The 21,266-nt window shown below is 52.8% G+C and overlaps 2 protein-coding genes across 2 annotated transcripts; both read right to left on the bottom strand.

The window, feature by feature from the left end:
- Nucleotides 1–573: 573 nt before the first annotated feature.
- Nucleotides 574–3,157, bottom strand: LOC134520685 (zona pellucida sperm-binding protein 3-like). The gene is made up of 9 exons (XM_063346399.1): nucleotides 2,807–3,157; nucleotides 2,193–2,311; nucleotides 2,000–2,103; nucleotides 1,612–1,789; nucleotides 1,406–1,526; nucleotides 1,227–1,318; nucleotides 939–1,075; nucleotides 773–862; nucleotides 574–698 (listed from the first exon to the last, which is right to left on the bottom strand). The coding sequence occupies exons 1-9, from the start codon at nucleotides 3,155–3,157 to the stop codon at nucleotides 574–576; spliced, it is 1,317 nt and encodes a 438-aa protein (XP_063202469.1).
- Nucleotides 3,158–7,901: 4,744 nt separating this feature from the next.
- Nucleotides 7,902–13,488, bottom strand: LOC134520899 (zona pellucida sperm-binding protein 3-like; the record flags this gene model as incomplete). The annotated part of the gene is given in 7 exon segments (XM_063346771.1): nucleotides 7,902–8,111; nucleotides 8,703–8,845; nucleotides 9,082–9,146; nucleotides 9,148–9,159; nucleotides 9,223–9,341; nucleotides 10,104–10,228; nucleotides 13,473–13,488. Coding segments are annotated over 7 exon segments (690 nt in total), but the record flags the coding sequence as incomplete, so codon positions are not given.
- Between the last annotated feature and the right edge of the window lie 7,778 nt (nucleotides 13,489–21,266).

Below are 21,266 nucleotides of genomic sequence, written 5' to 3'. Positions count from 1 at the left end.
AGGGGAGCGCGTCCACCGCCCCGGGGCGGGGCGTAGAGACGGGCCCGCAGCCGACCGGGAGAAGGACCGGACCGAAGGCAGCCGGGGCAGCGCCGAGAAGCGCCACGACAGCAGGAAGGGGGTGGCGGGGCCGCAGGGGGCTGCGGGGCTGTCACTTGTCTCCTTCCAGCAGGGTCCCCCCCCCCCCCACGAACGCGCTCTCCCGAAGGAGTTGGGGGCCTTCCCTGGCTGAGCCAGAGCCCCCCCGCACCCTGCTCTGCCCTCCCCCCCGCCCCAGGAGCGGTGGCCGGGAGGACACAGCCGGGATTCCTCTGGGGGACTGTCCCCGGTGTCGCCGATGAGCAGGGCAGCTCCCAAAACTGAGCCCCAGGGGAGGGCTGACATCCGGGTGGAGATGTGGGGGGACCCCCCCCTCGGGAACTGGGAGGTTCCAGCACCCCTACGGCCACATACCGGGGATGGGTGCTCCCTCCCTGGCAGGCCACCCAGCCCAGGTATGGATGTCCCCAAGGTGCCATCACAGCACAGACACGGTTTGTCCTTCCCAGGCTTTATTGGTTTCTCACCCCACGCTCACGCCGAGGCACGGGTGCACCTCCTGTACCCCACGCCGACGGCCAGCATAGCCCCGGCCAGCCCCACACCGACCGCCACGTACATCAGCCCCATCCCCACGCTGGCCACCGCTGTCGCCCCACCTGCAAAAACAAGGGGGGCTGTTAGACCTTGTCACCAGGGCCATGTCACATGGCTGCAGCCGGTGGGAACTCACCCTGACCTCCCTCCTGCTGCTCTCCGACAGTGCCTGCATCCCTCGAGAGGAGCACGGGGCCGATGACTACGTCGGCTTCAGCCTCTTTCCCTGGGGAGGAAGAAGTGATGAAGTAGGCTCTTCCCACCACCCCAGAGTGTTCCCTGTGTCCCCATGGGGACCTTACCGTTGGCATCATGGCGTCGGAAGCGGCGGCTGGGCCATCGGTCCAGGGGGTTGAGCCTCCGGGAGAATGCGGAGGACTCGCAGTTGCCCATCTCGCAGCAGCTGCAGATGTCCCGGGTGCCTTCCACGGGTGCCCAGCTGTAGCAGGGTGGGAGCATCATCACCCCGCAGAGCATTCGTCCCACCACCACCACCCCCAAAATCTGGGTCCATGACGCATCCCCGTGCCACGCTGGGGATGCAGGATGGTGGTGGGTACCAGCCCCACCCCACCATGGTGGCTACTCACGTGTTTCTGGCTTTGTTGAAGGAACAAGCCTTGTTCAGGGGGTCCGGGGCTTGGTCCGCTGGGGTCACCTTTAGGTGGCAGGTGATGTAGATCTGCGGGGAGGGCAGGGGAGAGAGGTGGGGACACGCTCATGGGGGACACCGGCTTGGTTTGGGGCGGGGGGGACACCACAGCCTTACCAGGTTCCTAGTGTCCCCTGCAAACCTGAAGACGTCGATCCTGAAGCGCAGCATGTCCTCCCGGGGCCGAGGGGTGATGAAGGCAGAGCTGGTGTCATCTGACCTCCCATCAACCAGGCACCTGGGGTGGGAAAGGGACGATGGAGGGATCAGCATCCCGGTGGGCGCCCCCCCAGCGCTGCCACCGGCAGATCCCCAGGGCTCACCCGTTGAAGTCAATGATGGCGTAGTGGGGTGAGGAGTCGGTGCTGGGGCTCAGGGCGGCCACACAACTGTCCACAAACAACCGCAGCGGCACGTGGCTCTCGGTGGCCACCTCTGCTTGGATGTTGAGGACGTCACCCAGTTGGAAACCAGTGAAAGGTCTCTCGGCAGTCCAGTCCTCTGCAAGACAGTGCCGAGGTGACAAAGTGGGGTGGCTCTGGCTGTCTCCAAGCTCCCGTAGGACCAGAGCCAAAGCTCAGCCCAAAAGCAGGAGCGCTGTTGTTTGCCATGGGGTAGGTTGGCTTCCCCAGTCCTGAGTCCTCGAGCTCCTCCACACTGGGAAGAGGGCGGAAAAGCCCTGTTTGCAGGTCAGGATGGCTTCCCACCTACCGTTCATGAGGCGCAAGGAGAACACCAGCCTCTCCTCCGCCGAGAGCGTGGAGCTGAAGGGAGCCCAGGTGGGTCGGATGGCGCTGCTGCTCACGTTCTCCCTCCTGGGCAAGGACCACCCTGCATCAGGATCCGGCCCCGTGCTGGTCTCTGGGGACCGGGGTGGGGAGTACTGAGGATGGAGAGACCTTACCTGGGGTAGTGGCACTCGATGGGGATAACGGCAGGGTTGCTGCGGATGATGACGGGGTTGCTGGCGGGGCTGGGGTCGTAGTTGAGGAGCGTGCGGTAAATGAGGGAGTCCGGTGTGATCTGGGCAGAAAACCATCAAAAAGCCAGCTTTATACATTTTGAATAGCTGTGAAATCATAACCGTGTCAAATATTTTCATCTGCAACAAGAGGCTGCCCCACCTCCCGCAACCACTGAGCTGCGTATCTGACCTTTCCCAGCTGGGAAATGCTGGGGAAATCCAAAGAAAGGGGGGAAAAGCCAGGGAAAAGGGGATGGAGAAGGAGCCCTGCTCTGTTTTCAGCAAGTTAAACTTCCTAATGGGCTGAAACACGAGCAAAATGGGTCCGACATGGGGGCTTTGCGCCATTGGCGTGTCTCCAGCCGAAAGGGCAAAGCAGCTTTGGGGAAAAATGCTCTGGTTTGGAGGAAATACATGCTCATCCTTCCCCTGGGGTGTTCCCAGAGGGATGCCCGGCGCTTGGTCCCGCAGCCTGGAGCTGCTCCGGGAGGTGAAGGGGTGCCAGGCGGGATCCCGGGGCTGGGGAAAGGACTGAGGCAGGGAGAAGGTCTTACCTGCACGATGCTGCCGCACTCGTGGAGCCCGGCGGTGAAGGTGACGGTGTTGTGGGCAGGGTTCATCGAGGAATGTTTGCACGCCGCCGGCCCCAGCGTCAGGTCAGCTACGTTGACCAAGCGGCCGGTGCCGAAGAGGTCCCTATGCACCGTCACCACGAGCTGAGCCTCCTGGCACTGCACCACCACTGGCTGCTGGCCGGAGATGGCTCGAGACTGGGGGTCCTCCACCCAGGACCAGGCATGGGGTTCTGCCCGTGCCCCCCAGGAGAAATCCCAGGGTGGGTAGGCAGCCACCTCGCCCACCGCCCAACAGAGAAGAGCGAGGATAAAGCCGCTTTCCGGTCCCATCCCTCCTTCTTCCAGCAAACCCTGGCACGGAGCACCAGAGCTGTTCCTCCAGCCTTTATATCCCCTCAGCAGCAGGAGCCGTCCGCCCCTGGGCTCCCGTTTGGGGACCAATGGCACCCAAAGGCCAGCCCTCGTGGGTGCGGGGTGAGGGGAGGCACAACTGAGTCGTTTCCGGGGTGCCGGGACCCCCCGTTCCCGGGCTGCCCAAGGCGAGGGAAAACATCCTCGTCAGCCTCTTTGGGCAAGATGTTTATAAAACTCAGCAGAAGCCGGAGACGGGGAGACTGGTACAAAGTGGCTTGTTTAGGTTATAAGGTGATAAGGGGCTTTTCAAGGCTGCTTGGGGGGGTGACAGGAGCGGGGTCCAGGATCCCAATCCGGGTGCTTCCCGTCCCCTCAGTGGGGACCATCCCTGCCCAGCGCCACGGGGTCCCCTGGGATTTTGGTTTTCCGCTCCGATGCTGATGCGTTTTGGGGGCCGGGAACCCACGTGCTCCCGGCCGCAGCCCCAACAGGGGCTTTCAGCGTCTCCCCACTCCCCAGCGGGGCCAGGATCCAGATATTCACTCAGCACTGACCCCGCCACGGCTGACGGAGCACCCTCACCGCTGACACGAGTGTGGCCGTTCTCAGCCAGGGGCCAAACACCCCCCCTGCTTCCAGCCTCAGCAGTGAGGTCACTGGCTGCAGAGCCGCAACCTTCCTTTGTTATCTCTGCTGCCCTTCCCTAGCTCTTTGGCTTGGGTTTGTGTTGTTGCCTTCGAGGGAACAGGGCAGAAGAAGCCAGCGGCAAGCCTCGCTGCACCCATCGCTCCCTTCCCCGTGCTGCAGCACCCCGCTTTGTATCCCATCCCCCCGCAAGCAGGGCTGGGCATTGCCCAGCTCCTCACAGCTGGGAAACGGGGAAAGCTGCTTAAAAAACAAACCCTACAATTTTTCCAAGCCTCATTATTGGAGTTTCTGTCCCTTCTTTTGAGCGCCTTTAACTCTTTTCCCCTGCCAGGGCTCTGCAAGCATCCTGTTGGTTCTGTACGAAGGATGCTGCCTTTCATACCCCAAATCCTGCTCCATCTTTTGGGATGCCCTTGGAAAGCCTTAGGGACAGCCTCTGGTTTGGACGTTTAATCTGGAGCGGCTGAGCTATTTCTGGGAAAATGAAAAGAAACAGAAAGTTTTAGGGACAGATATCACCCAGCCTGCTCCTAGAGGAAATCCCACCGTGTTTGGAGCTGGGACTGGCTTGTGCCTGACTCAACGTCCCCAAATCCACCCGCGTGAAGCTTTAGGGACCAGTGTAAAACCTCCCACCCATCCCCGCCCTGGGAGCTGATGCCCCGTCTCTGCTGCTGCCGGCGGATCCAGGACTTTTCCTTCGTGTTTAAAATACCTTGAGACTGGCACTGGCGTAGAAATGCCAGGGATTCCAGCAGGCTGAGCCCCATGCGTCAGGGAGATAACTGCAGCGGGCGATGCTGAATCAGTAAATAAGCGGCTGCCCCCCTTCCTGGGGGAGAGCATCGACGCTCGGCCGGGTCCTTGGCTGCAAGGACCACGGGAGATGCTTGGTCTCACCCCATCGCATCCCGGAGAGCCACAGCTCAGGGGCCAGCCCCAGAGTTAATTTGTAGGTCTTTGGGTACCGGGGCTGGATCCCAGTGGGAGAATAAATCCCTCTGATGGGTCACCTCGTGCTTATGTGGCTCAAATGAGCAGAGGTGGATCCCAGGTGGAGAAACATGCCCAGACTCACGGGTTTCTCTATGAAAAAGGGGATTTCTGCTCCCAGGTTAGCCCTGGCCAGGACCAGCATCTTAACTCCAAGCACAATACAACATTGGCCATGGGCCAGCACAGTTGGGAAAGAGCAAGAGCTTATTTTCTTGAAGGAGGCAGAGACCAGAAAGTCCCAGGGCGCTGGACAAGCACAAACCCAGTGGTTTTCCCCCATTGCAGAAAGGAGACTTTTAAGCACATCTCGTATTTCCTTATAACATAAAGTTTTAAGTAAAAAACCAAACCTCTCATCGCACACCAAGGTCAGTGCTGCTGTTGAGCATCACCAGAGCCGGGGATGCTGCCCAGGAAGGGGCAGGAGCTGGAGGGGGACAGCTGTTCTGGAAAGCTAGAGAGCTTTTCCCCATCCCCAATTTCTTTGTAGACCAGATTTATCTGATATTTGTCTTCCTTCCTGGAGACAGTATTTTGGTTGAATGGCCAAAGGGCAGCATGCTGAGTGATGCAGAATGAGGGTTTCATTTAAAACTCTCCTCTGCACGTCTCAGCAAACCAGAGAGATAGTCCCTGCTCAGAGTATCTGTGCCAAGGGACAGTTGGGGCATTGGACTCCTGGAGAAGATGCTGACCAAGAAGGAAACAGTTGTGTGAAGATTTAACACGTCAGCAGCCACAACCTGTGGTCTGGGAGGTTCAGGTGAGGAAATATTTCTTCTCCGGGAGGGTTGTGCACCCCTGGGCTGGGCACGCAGAGGGGAGGGATCTCCATCCATGGATGTTGCCAGCCTCAGTCAGGCCAACACAAGGCTGATACATCTGGTGGTGTACTGGAGACCTTCCGAGATCCCTTCCACCCATGTTCCCATGCCCACCTGCCCTCCTTTCTGCCCCAAAAGCTGCCAGCTCACACGGCATGGTGAAGACTTCTCCCAGTATCCCCCCTAAAAGCTTCTAACTCCCACTTTGCTGCAAGACAAGGACCAAAGCCCTCCAGGGAGGGTCAAATTATATGGATGAGGAAAGAGGTCATACTGACAACACCAACCCAAAGCCAGTACAGCTCCCTGATCCAACCCGCAATTAATCTTGTAATTTTGGGAGAGGGCTAATTTGCTTTTTGACCCATGAGCAGTGGAGGGAAGGGGTGGGACTGTGGTTTAAGTGACCCAAACTCCAGCTAGGAACCTTGTGCCAATGAGAGCCCAGGACTAGGTGACATCTATCAATGGGCACCCAGTTGGGGGTCTCCAGGGTGCTGAATGACACCCAATGACACAGCAGGCTGTGCAAGACACCACTGTCTTCTGTCCCTCATGGCCAAGAGAGGTCCCCAAGCTCCTCTGGAGCAGGCTAAGAAGCTGCAGAACTCCTCCAGGCCCCTGAAAATACAGCTCAAGAAGCGGCCGTGCTGCGAGCAAGCCCCAGCTCCTCACAGGTCTCGGTTTTCCCCCTGAACCTAGCCACCTGAATTTGCTCTGACAACAAACACCGCATCCCAAGACGTTCAGCTGGTCCAGTTCCCACCACCTGCTGAAGTGGGAACCTCTCCCAGCTGGTGGGGAGCAGCAGGTCTCAGATTTGGGGCAGGAACCTCTTGCCATTATGGCTGCTCTGCTGAGCAGAAGAGCCCAAGTTTCATAGCAATGGGATGAAAAAAAAATAAAAAAAAGCAAGTGTGACTCAGGCATGTCAGAAAGCCCCATTTCAGGGCGGGGGGAAGTTGGGGCAGAAATTCCAGTCCCTGCCCCAAGGACTGTTTATATGTTTCAGCCAAGGCTCCCTACACGTAACTATGCATAAACAGTCCTTGAGGCAGGGACTGGAATTCCTGCCTCCGTCTGTCCCAGGAAGAGCCCAACCCACCGACCCTCGGGTTACGCTCCCTTCCTCATCCAGCATAGCTCGATTTCTCTCCCAGAAACAGCTTCAGGCAGGACGAAAGCCGTCCAAGTGTTATTAAATCCTTGACTTATTGAGCAAGGAGTTAGTGGTACAGAGCTGACCCGAGCAGCTCCACAGAAATGTAAAGTGCTTCGAGGCTAAACACAACTCCATGCTTCTACAGACAAGATGGACAAGTTCTCCATCTGGCTGGAGATTCTTTTTTGCATTAGTTCTCAACTGGGTACTCTGGGAGAAGCTCGTGGGGGTGTAAGGCTGTACAAAGCTTTGCCGAGGACAGGGCTTCCAGGAGACCGAGATACTTGGATTTGGTTTAGGGAGGCAAAAAAGCAAAGTTAAAATTAGCATGAAGGTTTAATTAGCTGAGGCTCCAGGAAGATTTCTCCACTCTCCCCACCAAGCCTCTCAGTCCTTAAGTTTATTATATTTTTTCTAATCAGACAGACTGTAAAAGTTGAAACTAGTGACTTAAATGGTGTTGCTGGGTTTCCAGCAAACAGTCAGAGCTCCTAGAGCAGCAAGGATTAGGAGGACCAAACCAGCAACTACAGCCAGCCCCAATACCATCCACAAGAGACCTGCATCTAGGAAGGTACCAGTAAGGAGGTGGTTATGGCCAGAGCCACACAAACCATCCCCCTTCCCTGGGTTTGCATCCTCCTGACTTGGTGATCCTGCCAGCTGTGGGTAGGAGAGGTCCAACCACATCATCTGCTTCTCTCACCAAGAGATCTGGAAGGAAGGACCTTTGAGCACTCACAAACTTGTTTGAACACCTAACTCTCCCAAGCCTTGGATCAGCACTGAGGAGCCAACAGGTAGCAAGGCAGCTCCAGACACCCAGCTCTGAGCAAGTTGCCACGATGGTGACAAAGCCCAAGAGGCATGCTGAGACCTTATCATGCTGAGAGGCCACTTCTCTCCAGACATGTCCTCCTTGCCATTGGTAAGGGAGCGTCGAGCCTCCTGGAGTGCCTGGCCAAGCCACAGCTCCTCATCTCATAGCAGGAGCAGACATCCCAGGTGGCTACCACAGGAACCCATCTAGAAGAGAGCCTGGTGAGCAGCCCACCCTATGGTAGGAGTCCCTCACATGCTTTGGTGTCTCCTAGGAGAGGCCAAACCCTCCTGGCCAGGTGGCCAACCCCACTTTCCGGGAAGGTGACACACCAGATGAGAAACCCAAGTTCTTCACCTTTGGGCAAGCTGCTGTTCCAGCTACTTGCAGGTTGCTGGCTTTGTTGAAGGAGCAAGTCTTGTTCAGAGGGTCAGGAGCTTGGTCAGCCAGGGAGACCTTCAGGTGGCAGGTGATGTAGATCTGGGGACACCAGACAGAGAAGAGGGGTTAGGCTGTCATTTGCCTTTACAGCTTTCCCATGCACCATGAAGTTGGTCGTCAATGGGACCACCATCTCCCCAGGGCAGCTCAACCCCACCCTCCTTCCTTCAAGCCACTTAAGGGTTCAGCTATTGAAGCCCATCAGAAGAGCTTTTCTTGACCAGTATCAGAACTGGTCTCCAAGGAAGATCCTTGGCTCAGAGGGCCGTGATCCAGATTACAGGGTGATGTCAGTCATATGTTGCTATGAGACAGTTGCTTTGGGAATGTAATTCTAGACAAACCACATTAACTTTCTTAATGGACCGAGGTTGTATCCCACTCAAGACAAGGGAGTTCACTTGCTTTAGGGAGGATTTACCAGACTGCTGGAGCCTCCTGCAAAACTTGAATACATCTACTTGCAAACTGAAACACATCTGGCTTCATCCAGTTGCCCATCCGCCGGGCACCTCAGCACAAAAGCAAAGGCCAGCAGGATTCCACCATCAGACATCCATAACCTGCAGAAAGGCACCTCTAAATAAGGGCACAGCTAGCTCTTACCCGCTGAAGTCAATGAAAGCATACTGGGGAGAAGAGCTCAAACTGGGGTTTGGGTGGCCACGTAGTTGTCCTCAGAGGTGCATGGTTCTCTGTGTTGACACCAGCTTGGAAGTGGAGGGCCTCTCCCAGTTGAAGTATGGTGGAGACTCTCTCAGAACTCCAGTCATCTGGAAGGAGAGGTCACCAGGCGTCATGAACGGGAAGCCAGCTTGTGGCTCACTGCTTCCACCCAAGGAAACCCCAACGGGCACAAGGCCTTGGGTACTCACCAAAACTGCGCCAGACCCCAGGAGCACTGGGGTGATACCAGCACCAGCTGTGCCATCTAGTGGAAGCATGGCCGTCTCAGGGTGCCCAGCACCAGAGGAGACCCTCACCCAAAACCTCCCTGTGCCTCATGGACAGTAGGAGGGCAGCTCCTCCTCAAAGGACAGGGTGGAACGGAAAGGCACCCATATAGGCTTGACTCACATTGTCCCTCCTGGGGAAGGGATGCTCATGGTTAAAGGCTCTGTGGCAGCACAAGGGCTTGCTCGGTGCTCACCTTGGGTAGTGGCACTCCATAGGAACCACAGCAGGGCTGGTGCAGACCACGACAGCATTGCCAGTAAGAACTGGGTTGTAATTTAAGCTCGTGTTGTAGACTTGAGCATCAGGAGTCACCTGGGGAAAAGACAAAACACATTATCGAGTAATTAAGAGCCCTGTTCATTGGCCACATGCACAGAGCAACACATTTAAGCCTGGAGACTCAGTGCCGAGATATTTCCCTTGGTCAGCCGCCAGTAGCATTTGTGCTGGAGGCAGATAAGTGGCACTCATCCTGCTGCGGGGATGCTCTGGGCTGGGAAGCTGCTCCAGCCTGTCCCAGGAAAGCCGCTGCTCATCAGCGGAGCTGAATGCAGAGGTGCTCAAACTGATTCTTAACTTTTTTTTTTTCCCCCCTAGTTTCCATGCCCCAGAACAACAGTAAGGAAGGTCTGTCCCCTAGGATAGTGGAGGACGACTTCTGCTCAGGGCAGATTTAATGAAGGTGTCTGCTAGGTGGAGTATGGGGGGGGGGGGGGAGGGGTACCTGTCCACCCTGGTGGCCCCAAGGCTCTCCCAGGGGAGTGAGACCACTTCAAATTTAAGTTTTCTGTAAAGTAGCTTCAAGCTACTGATGATGCCTCCTGAGGTAAGCATCCACTGCTGGCTTGCTGCAGTGGCTCCCAGCACCAGGTTATCTGGGCTCCACCCTGGAGGTGGCAGCAATAGCCTAAATAGCCCTGGGAGATGTAGATACCTCTGTCTTCATCAGGAAAACTCTAGTTTCTCTGCCTCTTGCACTCCCTTCCCTACTCACACAACCCAGCCCAAGCCACCAAGGTGCAAGCCAAGAGGTAGACGCCCCACCCCAGGCCTCCAGCCCCTCCACAGCCTTACCCTGAGGGTGCTGCCACGCTCATGCAGTCCAGCCATGAAGGTCACCATGGTCTCAGCAGCAATCCAGATTGCAGGCAAGCAGGCAGCCAGGCCCAGGGTCAGGGCCACAAGCTTGACCAGGTGTCCTGTACCAAAGAGGTCCCTGTGCACCATGATCACCACCTGCGCCTCCTGGCGCTGCATGGCCACAGAGCGCAGAGGGGCAGCAGCCTGGAGCTGGGAGACATCCACCCATGCCCAGGGAGAGGGCCGGGAGAAGGCACACGGATTCCCCAAGGAAGGATCCCCTTCATAGCTCTGCCTCCCCTCTAAGGAAGCCCCAGTGATTGTAAGTAACCACCTCCCCAAAAACCCAGCCAAAAAGAGCCAACCCCAGGCTGCTTCCAGGCCCCCTCTTGTCTACCAGGGTCCAGTACAAGGAACAACTGCTGCCCAGGGACCTTTTATAGCTCACATCTCCCACAGCCACCCCCACCCCAGGTGATGCTGACCACTCACATAGCTGAGAGCACCCAGTTTCCTGGGGAACCCATTGTGGCCAGCTCTAATGAGTTAATGAGGTGCTGGATTAGGTCCCTCGCCCACAGGAGAGATGTTGAGTTTGCTGTGCAGCCAACTGCAGGTTTTGCCCCCCTTTTTTTGGTAAGAACCAGCTCTGTAAGATCCAGAGAGATGTGTCCCGCTTCCAAACCATGAGTCCTACCTCCAAACCCTATGTCCCACCTCCAGATCACAGGGCCCTTCTGCAGCGGGTTCGCTGGGGGATGGCGTGGGGTGTGACACTTTCCCAAAGCAAACCCCCTCTTCACATGTCCACACTTGTCCCTGTCCCCAGCTCCTTCAAGGCTGTGACGATCCTCATGGAGCAGCTGCTCATGTCATGGGCAATTGGGGATTTCCAAGACATGAGTGACTCATGGCTGGCTCTTCACTACCGAGCAAAGGTTGATTTTTTGGAGGAAGAAGGGGAAATTTGAACTTGAATCAAGTGGAAGAATAAAAGGAAAAGGCCGGGGGGTGGGGTAGTGGAGGAGATCCCCATCGGTTACCCTGAACCGCATCCCTGCTCCTGTGGGACCAGGCTCCACACGGTGGCGTCCACACCAACGCAGCCACCAGTATTTCCTTGTGTTTCCTTGTGCCTCTCCGGATTTTAGCAAAAGGGAGGAAAACGCTTGTGCACACGTGGCTGTTTAACTGTTTCCTGAAGAGACTTGTCCCCTGGAGCCACCAGCTTCCTGGGCAGGACGGGCATTGAAACGAGTGGTACTAAAATAATGAATAGAATAATCCTTATCAGGAATAATATTAGAGCTGTTCGGTATTAGAAACAATAATTATTGCTAATAATTATTAGAATTATTAGACCTGGGGCAAAACAGTCCCCGCGGTGTCTGGGCAGTCCATTCCTGGGCAGAATCACCGGGCAAGCTTGCTCGTGCCTGCTTAGAGGCTATAAATCAGGACGAAAAGCACTTTGTGTATTGAAGTGACACCAGCGAGGAGCACGGCATTGAATAGGAGCCCTTGTACGGGTTTTTAGGGACAGCACAAGGATGTTCGCTTTGCCCCTGCCTCTGGGTGAACACTGGGGTTGGGGCAGCTCATTGCTTTGCTGGCACAGGCAGGTGAGGACCAGGTGAGATGGCCACGAGTTTCAGGAGATAGTTGTGGCTGAATCGGGCTCTTTTGGCACAATCCAAACTGGATAGCTGCACCATCTGAAGGGAAATGACTGTGGACAGTGTTGAGGTGGCACAGCAGATCACAGAAGGGTAGGGGTGGGAAGGGACCTCGGGAAATCATCCAGTCCAACCCCCTGCCAGAGCAGGGTCACCCAGAGCAGGTGGCACAGGAACAGGTCCAGGTGGGTTTGGAATGTCTCCAGAGACAGAGACTCCACCACCTCTCTGTGAGGAGAAATAACTGGACTCCAGACGATCCAATGTGAATCAACAGAAGCCATTTATTAAGCACAGATCATCATCTTTTATACCCTGTGTTGTAGCCGTACATGCCACTTGCTTATTTCTGATTAGCTAGTTACACTGTCCACGCGCTGTCCGTGCAGTTCATTCACACATGAGATTGGTTACAAGAATTCTCATAGTAAATTGCTTAGTCATTAGCACAACATGTTTTCTACCTTCTCAGTTCCCGTTTTGCCCATGTACTAATTCCATCTTCTACCACCTGTTTTGCCCTTAATCTAATCTCTCACAGTAGGGAGGCTGGCTCACATGGCCTTTTTCTCTCAGATACATTCCTACAATACCCCCTTTTTCTTCTTGAGCCAGCCAGACCTTATGCATGGCATTTTCTATCATGTCAGTCACTTTGCGGAGAACACATGAGGCTACCATAATCAATAATAATATAACCAACAATAGCATGAGCCCTTGTTTTAGTAAGTCTGATAACCATCCCCTTATACCCCATGAGCTTAACCAATCATCGAAACCATTTTTGACCACTTTTAATTTGGACATGTTATCCTTCAGATCCCGTAACTGCTTATGAATGGATGATGAGTGGTCAGAAAAGTTCATACAACACATACCTTCAAAATCTTCACATCCATGACCCTGAGCCAACAGCAAAAATCAGTCATCACCCCTGCGGTGTCTCCACAAAAGTTCACTAGCGTTGTGTTAAATGTTGGGTAAACTGAATTGAATCCTGCTGTATTAAAAGAAGCCGAAATACCAAGGGTTCTCAATTTTGTGCTCAGCTGCAACTTCCAATCACAAGGATAAGCCCGACACTAATTCCCAGTGGCATCTTCAAATATCAGTACCCTTGCCCTTCTTTCTGCGCTGTAGATGACCGAACCTGTTGCTACAGTGACGTACTACCTGTTCCCACTAGTCCTCCAGAACCGACCAAACCTCTGGCAGTAGCACTGTGTAACAGCACTGTATGCCACACCCTGACCAATCCTTGTGAATGGTAGACTTCCCTAATCTCCTGTCGCTTAACCAGCTCGTGTTGAGGTGAACCTGACTCTGTACTCTATTGCAATAGCTAAATGAATTAAACCCGTCACCTTACTTAATTCCTTATTAAAACACACAGCACACCGGAATTAAAATACACAGCACACCGGATTAAAAACACACAGCACACCGGATTAAAAACACACAGCACACCGGATTTAAAATACACAGCACACCGGATTTAAAACAGACAGCATACCCCGTCACTTTACCTAATTCCTTATTAAAATACACAGCACACTAGAATTAAAATACACAGCACACCGGATTTAAAACACACAGCACACCGGGCCGCAGCACGTGGTCTTTCAAACCACCACCGGCCTCAACAATCCTCACAAGGCACAAGGATCTATGGGTCACAGTTCCACACCTAGGGCACTGCACTTCTTCAGCCCTCATCGTCGTTGTTGGTACTGTGGGGTAACTCATTCGAATCCGTCTGCTCAAACCAGGGCTTTATCCACTTGGCTGGTACCCATCTGGTTCCGGCATCTGTAACGACACAGGCATATCCTCGACCCCAGGTTAATAGTCTACACGGTCCTTCCCACTTCCCCGTCACACTGTTTTTAACTGCTACCATGCCATTTTCCTACCTAAAATCTCCCAGGTCTCTCTGCAGGCCTGTGCTGTGCCGCACGATTGGAGGTACAAGGCAGTGTTGAGGAAGGCGTAGGAAGTTCAGGACGTAAACAGCCTTGTTCAGTCATCTACAGGACTCAGCCCTTGCTCTCCCCCTTTTTGTTTTTGAAGCAAATTTTTTAAAGACTGGTTCATGTGTTCCACTACGGCTTGACCCGTCGGAGAATGTGGTGTGCCAGTCACATGTGTAATGCCCCACAGCTGTAGAAATACCTCTGTTGAACGGGCTACATACCCTGGGCCATTATCAGTCTTTATCACATGCAGTACACCTAAGGCCGCAAACGCGGATCACAAATGTTTTGTACATGTTTACTAGATTCACCAGTCTGCGCAGTTGCCCAAATTGCAGTTGAATAACAGTCTACACTCAGGTGTATAAATTTCAGTTTTCCAAATTCTGACACATGGGTTACATCAGTCTGCCAGAACTCCAAAGGTCCATGCCCTCGGGGACTGACGCCTGGGTTGAAGTTAGGTATAAATGGTTGACAATCAGCACACATTTGCACTATACCTCGGGCATCAGACTCCGAGATCCCGAACTGTCTGCGCAGCATTCATGCAGATTGATGGAAGAATGTATGAGATGCCCGTGCCTGTGCAAACTTATCTGGAGGTGGTGCGGCCCATGCAGGAGCCACAAGTTTATCGGCTCATCTATTGCCCTCAGCTAAACCTTCTGGGAGCCCCGAATGGCTGCGAATATGGGTGATGAAATGAGGATTGTGCCGTTCATTGAGTAGGAGCAACAATTCATGGAGCAGGGTGAACAGCTGCTCATCTCTGACCTCCTTCAGCAAAGCACGCTCCGTTCGTTGAACAATTCCAACCACATATAAGGAGTCATATGATATTAATACCTCCCTTTGTCCACCTGCGAAACGCTTCTAGTACAGCATGTAATTCTAGCTTTTGTGTGGACCCTTTACAGTCCGTGATCACAATATCATGCCATTTATTGTCCATGTACCATGTTATTGCTGCTTTCTGTGTCTTCCCCCCGGCATCTGTAAAGATTGTTGGCCCTCGGACAGGTCGTTGAGACAACGCAGGAATTTCCTCAATGTGTCCTACTTGTAACACACTAAAAAACTTGTGCGGAGGCAAATGTACCTTAACTGTCCCAGCATAGTTCAAAAGCGCAATCTGCAACGCCAGAGTGTCGTAAGGCCCACGGCAAGTATTCAGCTACTAAAGGAATTACCACATATTCAGGTTCCTGACCGGATATCTCAACGATCCTCTGACGCCCCTTAATCACAAGTTGCGCCATCGCCTCTATCCTCGGGATAACCGTATGCTTTGGTTGGAGAGATAAAAAAATCCACTCCAGAATTCGTAGCGGGTCCCTTTCCTGTACCCATTGCATTACTAAAGCGAAAGGATGTTCGTCATGATTTATAATTAATAAACCTATCGAATGATCAGGGTCCCATCGATGCGCGTAGGCGTTGATGACCTTATCACTGACCATCTGCATCGCCTTCTGCGTGTCCAAAGATAACTGTCTAGGGGCATCAACACCACCGCTTCCTCGCAACAAACGCATGAGAGGTGCTAAGTCTTCATTCATAAGGCCACACAATGTACGAACCCAGTTTAGATCTCCTAAGAGTTTTTGAACATCATTCAGCATCGAAATGTGTGTTCTAATCTCTAACTTGTGTGGCCTAACTGTAGTTTTAGATATTTCCCATCCTAAATATTTCCAGGGTGGTTCTTTTTGAACCTTTTCTGGTGCAATTTGTAACACTGCTTTCCCTAATACCTGCTGCAGCTCCTCAATAGCCTTGTCACACTCTAATTGTTGTCCAGCTATCAAGATGTCATCCATATAATGATAAATTATCCACTCAGGGTGTTTTTTCCGCACTGGTGCCAAAGCCCATGCTACGTACATCTGGCACAAGGTGGGTGAATTTTTCATTCCTTGTGGCAACACTACCCAATGATACCTGCACATAGGCCCATTCTTATTTGTTGTTGGCACGGAAAAAGCAAATTTCAGATAGTCATCGGGGTGCAAGGATATTGTAAAAAAGCAGTCCTTCAGATCTATTATCAGAATCTCCCACCCTTTAGGGATCATGATAGGGGATGGCAAACCTGGCTGTAAAGCACCCATGTCCTCCATAGCCTCATTAATTTTTCGTAAATCGTGCAGGAACCGTCATTTGCCACTCTTTTTTGGGATGGTAAAAATAGGTGTATTCCAGGGGCTGGTTGTTGGTTCTATATGTCCCTTCTCTAACTGTTCCTGTACTAATTGCTTAATGTGGGCGATTTTTTCCGAATTGAGTGGCCATTGGTCCACCCACACCGGGTCATTTGTTTTCCACTTCAATTTCAAAATAGGTCGCCCTTCCCCAATGGCCGCCCCGGAAAATCCGTCCCCCCAGTCGTTAAATGAGTGCCCAGTTGACTTAAAGCATCCCGGCCGAGCAGGCATACCGGTGCTACTGTCACATACGGTCGAATTGAGCAAACTCCACCATCAGGCATTTGGCATTGAATCACCTCTTTGCTTATTTTTGTCGTCTGAGTTCCTCCGACCTCCATTATGGATATAGCTGGGTGTTCTAGGGGCCAAGAGGGTGGCCAACACCCTTGAGTGATAATAGTCACATCAGCGCCGGTGTCTACAAGCATATCAAGCACACATTTTTGACCCCCTGGTGCTCTTAGGGCAACTCGCTGCAAGGGCTTTGTTTTACTGATTTCAAGGGCTAAATATATATCTGCATTACCTGTTGAGCCAAAACCTTCATTCCCCGTTATCTGATTTCCAGCCGTCGGAACGGCAGCCTTAAATGGCACTAGTTGTCCAATGCGAGTACCCGCTGGGATATGCACAGGTGGAGTGGGTGTCCATACCATCATTTTAATTGGACCCGTATGATCAGCATCTATTACCCCAGGTAACACAAACAAACCCCGTCTGGTAATGGAAGATTGTCCTAATAATAGTGCATTCAGTCCATACGCCAGTGGCCCTTTCATATCAGTAGGAATGCACTGCACTTGGGAGTCTGTAAGGGTAACCTCCTTTATTGTTGCCACGTCCACTCCGGCGCTTCCTGTGGTGGCAGAGGCTGCACTACCCAAGCACCCTGACCCTGAGGCCTGTTTTGTGTCATCGTGCTCGGGCCCCCCCGCGCTCATCAGCCCGTTTCCCAATGGTATGCCATTCTTATGAAATTTTGAGCGGCATTCAGATGCTCTATGTCCAAATTTCTGACACCAATTACATGTGCCCGTAAATCCTCCTGTTCCTCCGCTCCTAACAGGCGTCATATCTGTCTCTCCCCTCTGCTTTCCCACTCTACACTGTATCTTCAGATGACCAACCTTCCCACACTTAAAGCATTTCGGTCCCAAATTATGATTATTAATCAAGGGCTTGACAGCCGCGGCAAAAGCGGAGGCCAAAAATCCTGCCTGTTCTTCAGGTGTTCCTACCCTAGAGCATGCCTCTATCATGTCGGTAATGGTGGCGTGTCAAGGCAAAGCTTGCAAGATACGCTTACAGGCTGAATTAGCATTCTCTACGGCCAATGATTGAAAAACCGCCTCTTTGGCTGCCACTGGCAGTTCTCCCCAGTCTAACACATTCCTTAGTCTATCAAGAAACTGCATATATCCCTCGCTGGGGCCCTGTTTTATCATCGTATATGGGGGAGTGACCTTGCCATCCTCTGGCAAGGTCCTCAGTGCTTCGCGCGCCTACTCTGCAGACTGTTGTAAGATAGCGACATCTAGCCACACTTGTAGCTGAGCATCAGCGAAAGGACCTGTTCCTGACAACATCTCCATAGTCGCCAACCGTAACGGATCCCCCTCTGCTCTACTCAAATTCGCTACAATCGCACGTTGTACACCATCCTCCCACCTTGATCTCCACATTAGTTCTTGCATCGGTGTGAGGATAATGGACATCAGTGTCCGGCTATCAAAAGGAGTCATAATATTAGTAGTGAAAATATTGTTAAGAAACCACTGAGTGTAGGGAGAATTAAGACCAAAGTCATGCACCAATTTTCTTGCTTCCTTTACGATCGGCCAAGGAAGACCCTCCCATCTACTGGGATTCTTTCGACCTCCGGTAGTTCCCCCCAGTATCTCCGGAAATGCTGTTGGTAACATTTTACCCTCTATCAAGGCATTTTGAATAATCCCTTTCCAATGCAATTGCGGATCTGGCGGCTCCCCTGAGCCCGTGGTCACATCCCCCAACTCTCCTCCCGCGTTCCCGTTACTGCCACCCCAATGCACAAGTGTATCCGGCGGCTCCCCTGAGCCTGCAGTTGCACCCCCCAACTCTCCTCCCACGTTCCCGTTACCGCCACCCCAAGCCCCCCCGCTTTCACCCCTCAGTTGCCTCTCCATATTTCGTATCGTTTGCTCCTCCTCTAGTTTCCATCGATCCTGTCGTTCTCTCTCTAGCTGTTCCAATTTCTGTTGCAGCATTTTTGCCTCCATGCATGCGCCTTGCGGCAGTTCTTGTTTAGCAGGAGAGGGAGGTGACGGTGGAAGCGGTGGGTACAATGATGGATCAAAAGGTTGTCTGGGGCGCACATCAACATGTTGCCGTGGAGACTTAGGTGGACCTTCGTAAAGCCCAGTTCTAGGGTTGTACCGTTCTGGTGGAGGTGCCGTTGGTCTCGCTTCTGAGGGTGGTGGTACTGGCCAGGGAACGTCCTCCTCCATCAGTTCTTCTTTCTCTGGAACTTCCTCAGGTGGAGCAGAGGGGATCGGCAGGGGATCGTCCCAAACCTTCGGACCTGGTCTGTTCGATCCTCCCCCTGTGGGTTGTAATGCTGCAAAAGCCCCGGCCGTTGCAGCTCGCTCTGCTTTTATATCTTGAAAGGTTGAATACACCAACCACCATGTCATCGCTAACGGTGATGCCTCTTTATCTCCGTTACTTATCACTTCCCACAGTTTTTCCCCAACAGCCTCCCATATTTCTGGTTTAAAAGCTGTCTGGGGCTCTGGTGCGAATCCGTTCTCTCTCCACCAGGTTAACAGCCTTCGGAGCATACGCCCATCATATTTCACCCCTCTCTTAGAGAGGATATGCAGGGGAAGTTTTAACATAGCCCCTTCTTCTTTTGTTACTTGCTGCCCCATCTCCTGCCCCGGCTGCTCACCTCTCTCTGGGTGTCCGTGGCCACGTCGTCTGTTTATTCCGGATTGCCGCCCAAAATGCCTGGTCTCAGTCCAGCTGAGCCGTCCTCCAGCCGGTGGATCTCCTTCTGGGTCTTCCGCCCCTCGTGTTCCGCTGCTCAAGCCAAGCACCGATCAGTATCACGTCGGGGTCACCATCTGAGGAGAAATAACTGGACTCCAGACGATCCAATGTGAATCAACAGAAGCCGTTTATTAAGCACAGATCATCATCTTTTATACCCTGTGTTGTAGCCGTACTTGCCATTTGCTTATTTCTGATTAGCTAGTTACACTGTCCATGTGCCGTCCATGCAGTTCATTCACACATCAGATTGGTTACAAGAATTCACATAGTAAATTGGTTAGTCATTAGCACAACATGTTTTCTACCTTCTCAGTTCCCGTTTTGCCCATGTACTAATTCCATCTTCTACCACCTGTTTTGCCCTTAATCTAATCTCTCACAGTAGGGAGGCTGGCTCACATGGCCATTTTCTCTCAGACACATTCCTACATCTCTGGGCAGCCTGTGCCAGGGCTCTGCCACCCTCACAGGAAAGAAGTTCCTCCTCATGTTTAGGTGGAACTTCCTATGCTCAAGTTTGTGTCTGTTACCTCTTGTCCTGTCCCCGGGCACCACTGAAAAGAGCCTGGCCCCATCCTCCTGACACCCACCCTTTACGTATTTATAAGCGTTGATAAGGTCCCCCCTCAGCCGTCTTTTTCCAGACTAAAAAGACACAAATCCCTCAGCCTTTCTTCACAAAAGAGACATTCCAGTCCCCTAATAATTCCTGAGATTCCTCAGACCGATTTTGTAGACTCTATTTTTGGCCATCACGCTGGACAAATATTTCGCTGGCTGAATTGGGACTGGGAGTATTTTCTCTCCATCTACCGCTGTCATCCAGACGCTGTCATTTTCCAGAGAAGAGGGGGGAGGAAGAAAGGCAGAATTAGTCTCTTATTCAGTAGGAAAATAAAACATTGATTGAGTTGCTCAGTCTCCAACAGCTTCCACCATCGATAGCAGTGGGGGAACTGATCCATCATTTCACTTATTTCTACCATTTAGTCACCCCCCCCTCAGCTTCCAAGCTTCCAACACTCCAATGTCCTTCAGGAACGTCCTTCCCATCAATACTAACCCTCTTGCAGTGGGATCATTCCTCCCACGAGGAACAGGAGGGCTTTTACAGTTTTTTGAGGGTGGACTAAGGAGAAGGGCTTGAAAAGTAAAATCCACCTCACCCAAGAGACTGGCCCACGGGAAGGAGAAGCAGAGGAGCCCATGCTGACACAACGGCGCAAGGGCTGGTTAACTGATTGAGCAATCTCAGAGAAATCTCCCCATGGCCTTACAAGCTCCACGTTCCTCCAGATGTCCTGAAACTCAAAGGCAAGGCCTCTTGGGAGCTCAAGACATTGTTCTCTCCATTACACAGCCAAGGCCATGGTGGACCTGCCTGAACTTCTCCCCTCCAAAAAAAAAAAGAGACATTGACAGATGTGGGGATCTGAGCTGGCTGCAACACGGGACCTCCCCACTTACTCCAAATCTTCATGTCAAAGATGACCAGGGATCCTTGTCTCATGTCCAGTGTGTTCTGGCTGCTTACAGGAAGGCCCTGATAGTCTTCACCAGTGCTCTCATTGAGGATGTTGCTGAGGTCATCTAGCAGACTGGAGTCCTGGAAGAGCACACAATTTGCTTTTAATAAATGTCACAGGAAGAACCAGGGCAGCAGCTATGGGCACTCATGTGTCTTGGGTCTACCAAAGCTCAGGGATCTACTCAAACTGCCTGCTAGAGGACTTAGGGTGTATTAAGCCCCTCTGGTTGGTCATAAAGACTTGCCTCCTCCTGCACTGCAAAACAAAGTCACATGCTTACTCCATGCACGTCCACATGGGATGGCTCGCTTGGATCCTTCCCGACTGGCTTTCTGCTCAAAAGTGACAGAAAAGTTGGGGCTACCCAACATCTCCCCTCTGGCTGTGGGCTAAGGGCCTAAGCCAGAAAGCAGCAGGCAGGGAAGGGAAGGGAAGCTGCCCATTTCTAAAACCTCTTCTAAAGAGCTGGTCACCAGCTTTTGGCCATGCAGGCTGTCATAGGAACTGCTCGGTGATGCAAAGAAACAACAAAACGCCATCCGTCCATACCATCAAAGAGGAGGTGAGATTTTGGACTGTCTCTTCTTGCTGGCCTTCATTTTGGCTGTCCAACACCTTGGCATCACCAAGATGGTATCTACCAAGGTCTCCAAGCTGCTGGGCAGCCCACTTCCCCCAGAAGTGGAGGAGAGCTAGAGGGGATTTATGTTGGCACTCAGGAAGGATTTCACAAGTC

The sequence above is a fragment of the Chroicocephalus ridibundus genome, chromosome 9 (assembly GCF_963924245.1).
Source record: "Chroicocephalus ridibundus chromosome 9, bChrRid1.1, whole genome shotgun sequence".
Taxonomy (NCBI): domain Eukaryota; kingdom Metazoa; phylum Chordata; class Aves; order Charadriiformes; family Laridae; genus Chroicocephalus; species Chroicocephalus ridibundus.
Note: the sequence above shows the minus strand (reverse complement) of the source record. Positions and strands in the feature narration are given on the sequence as shown.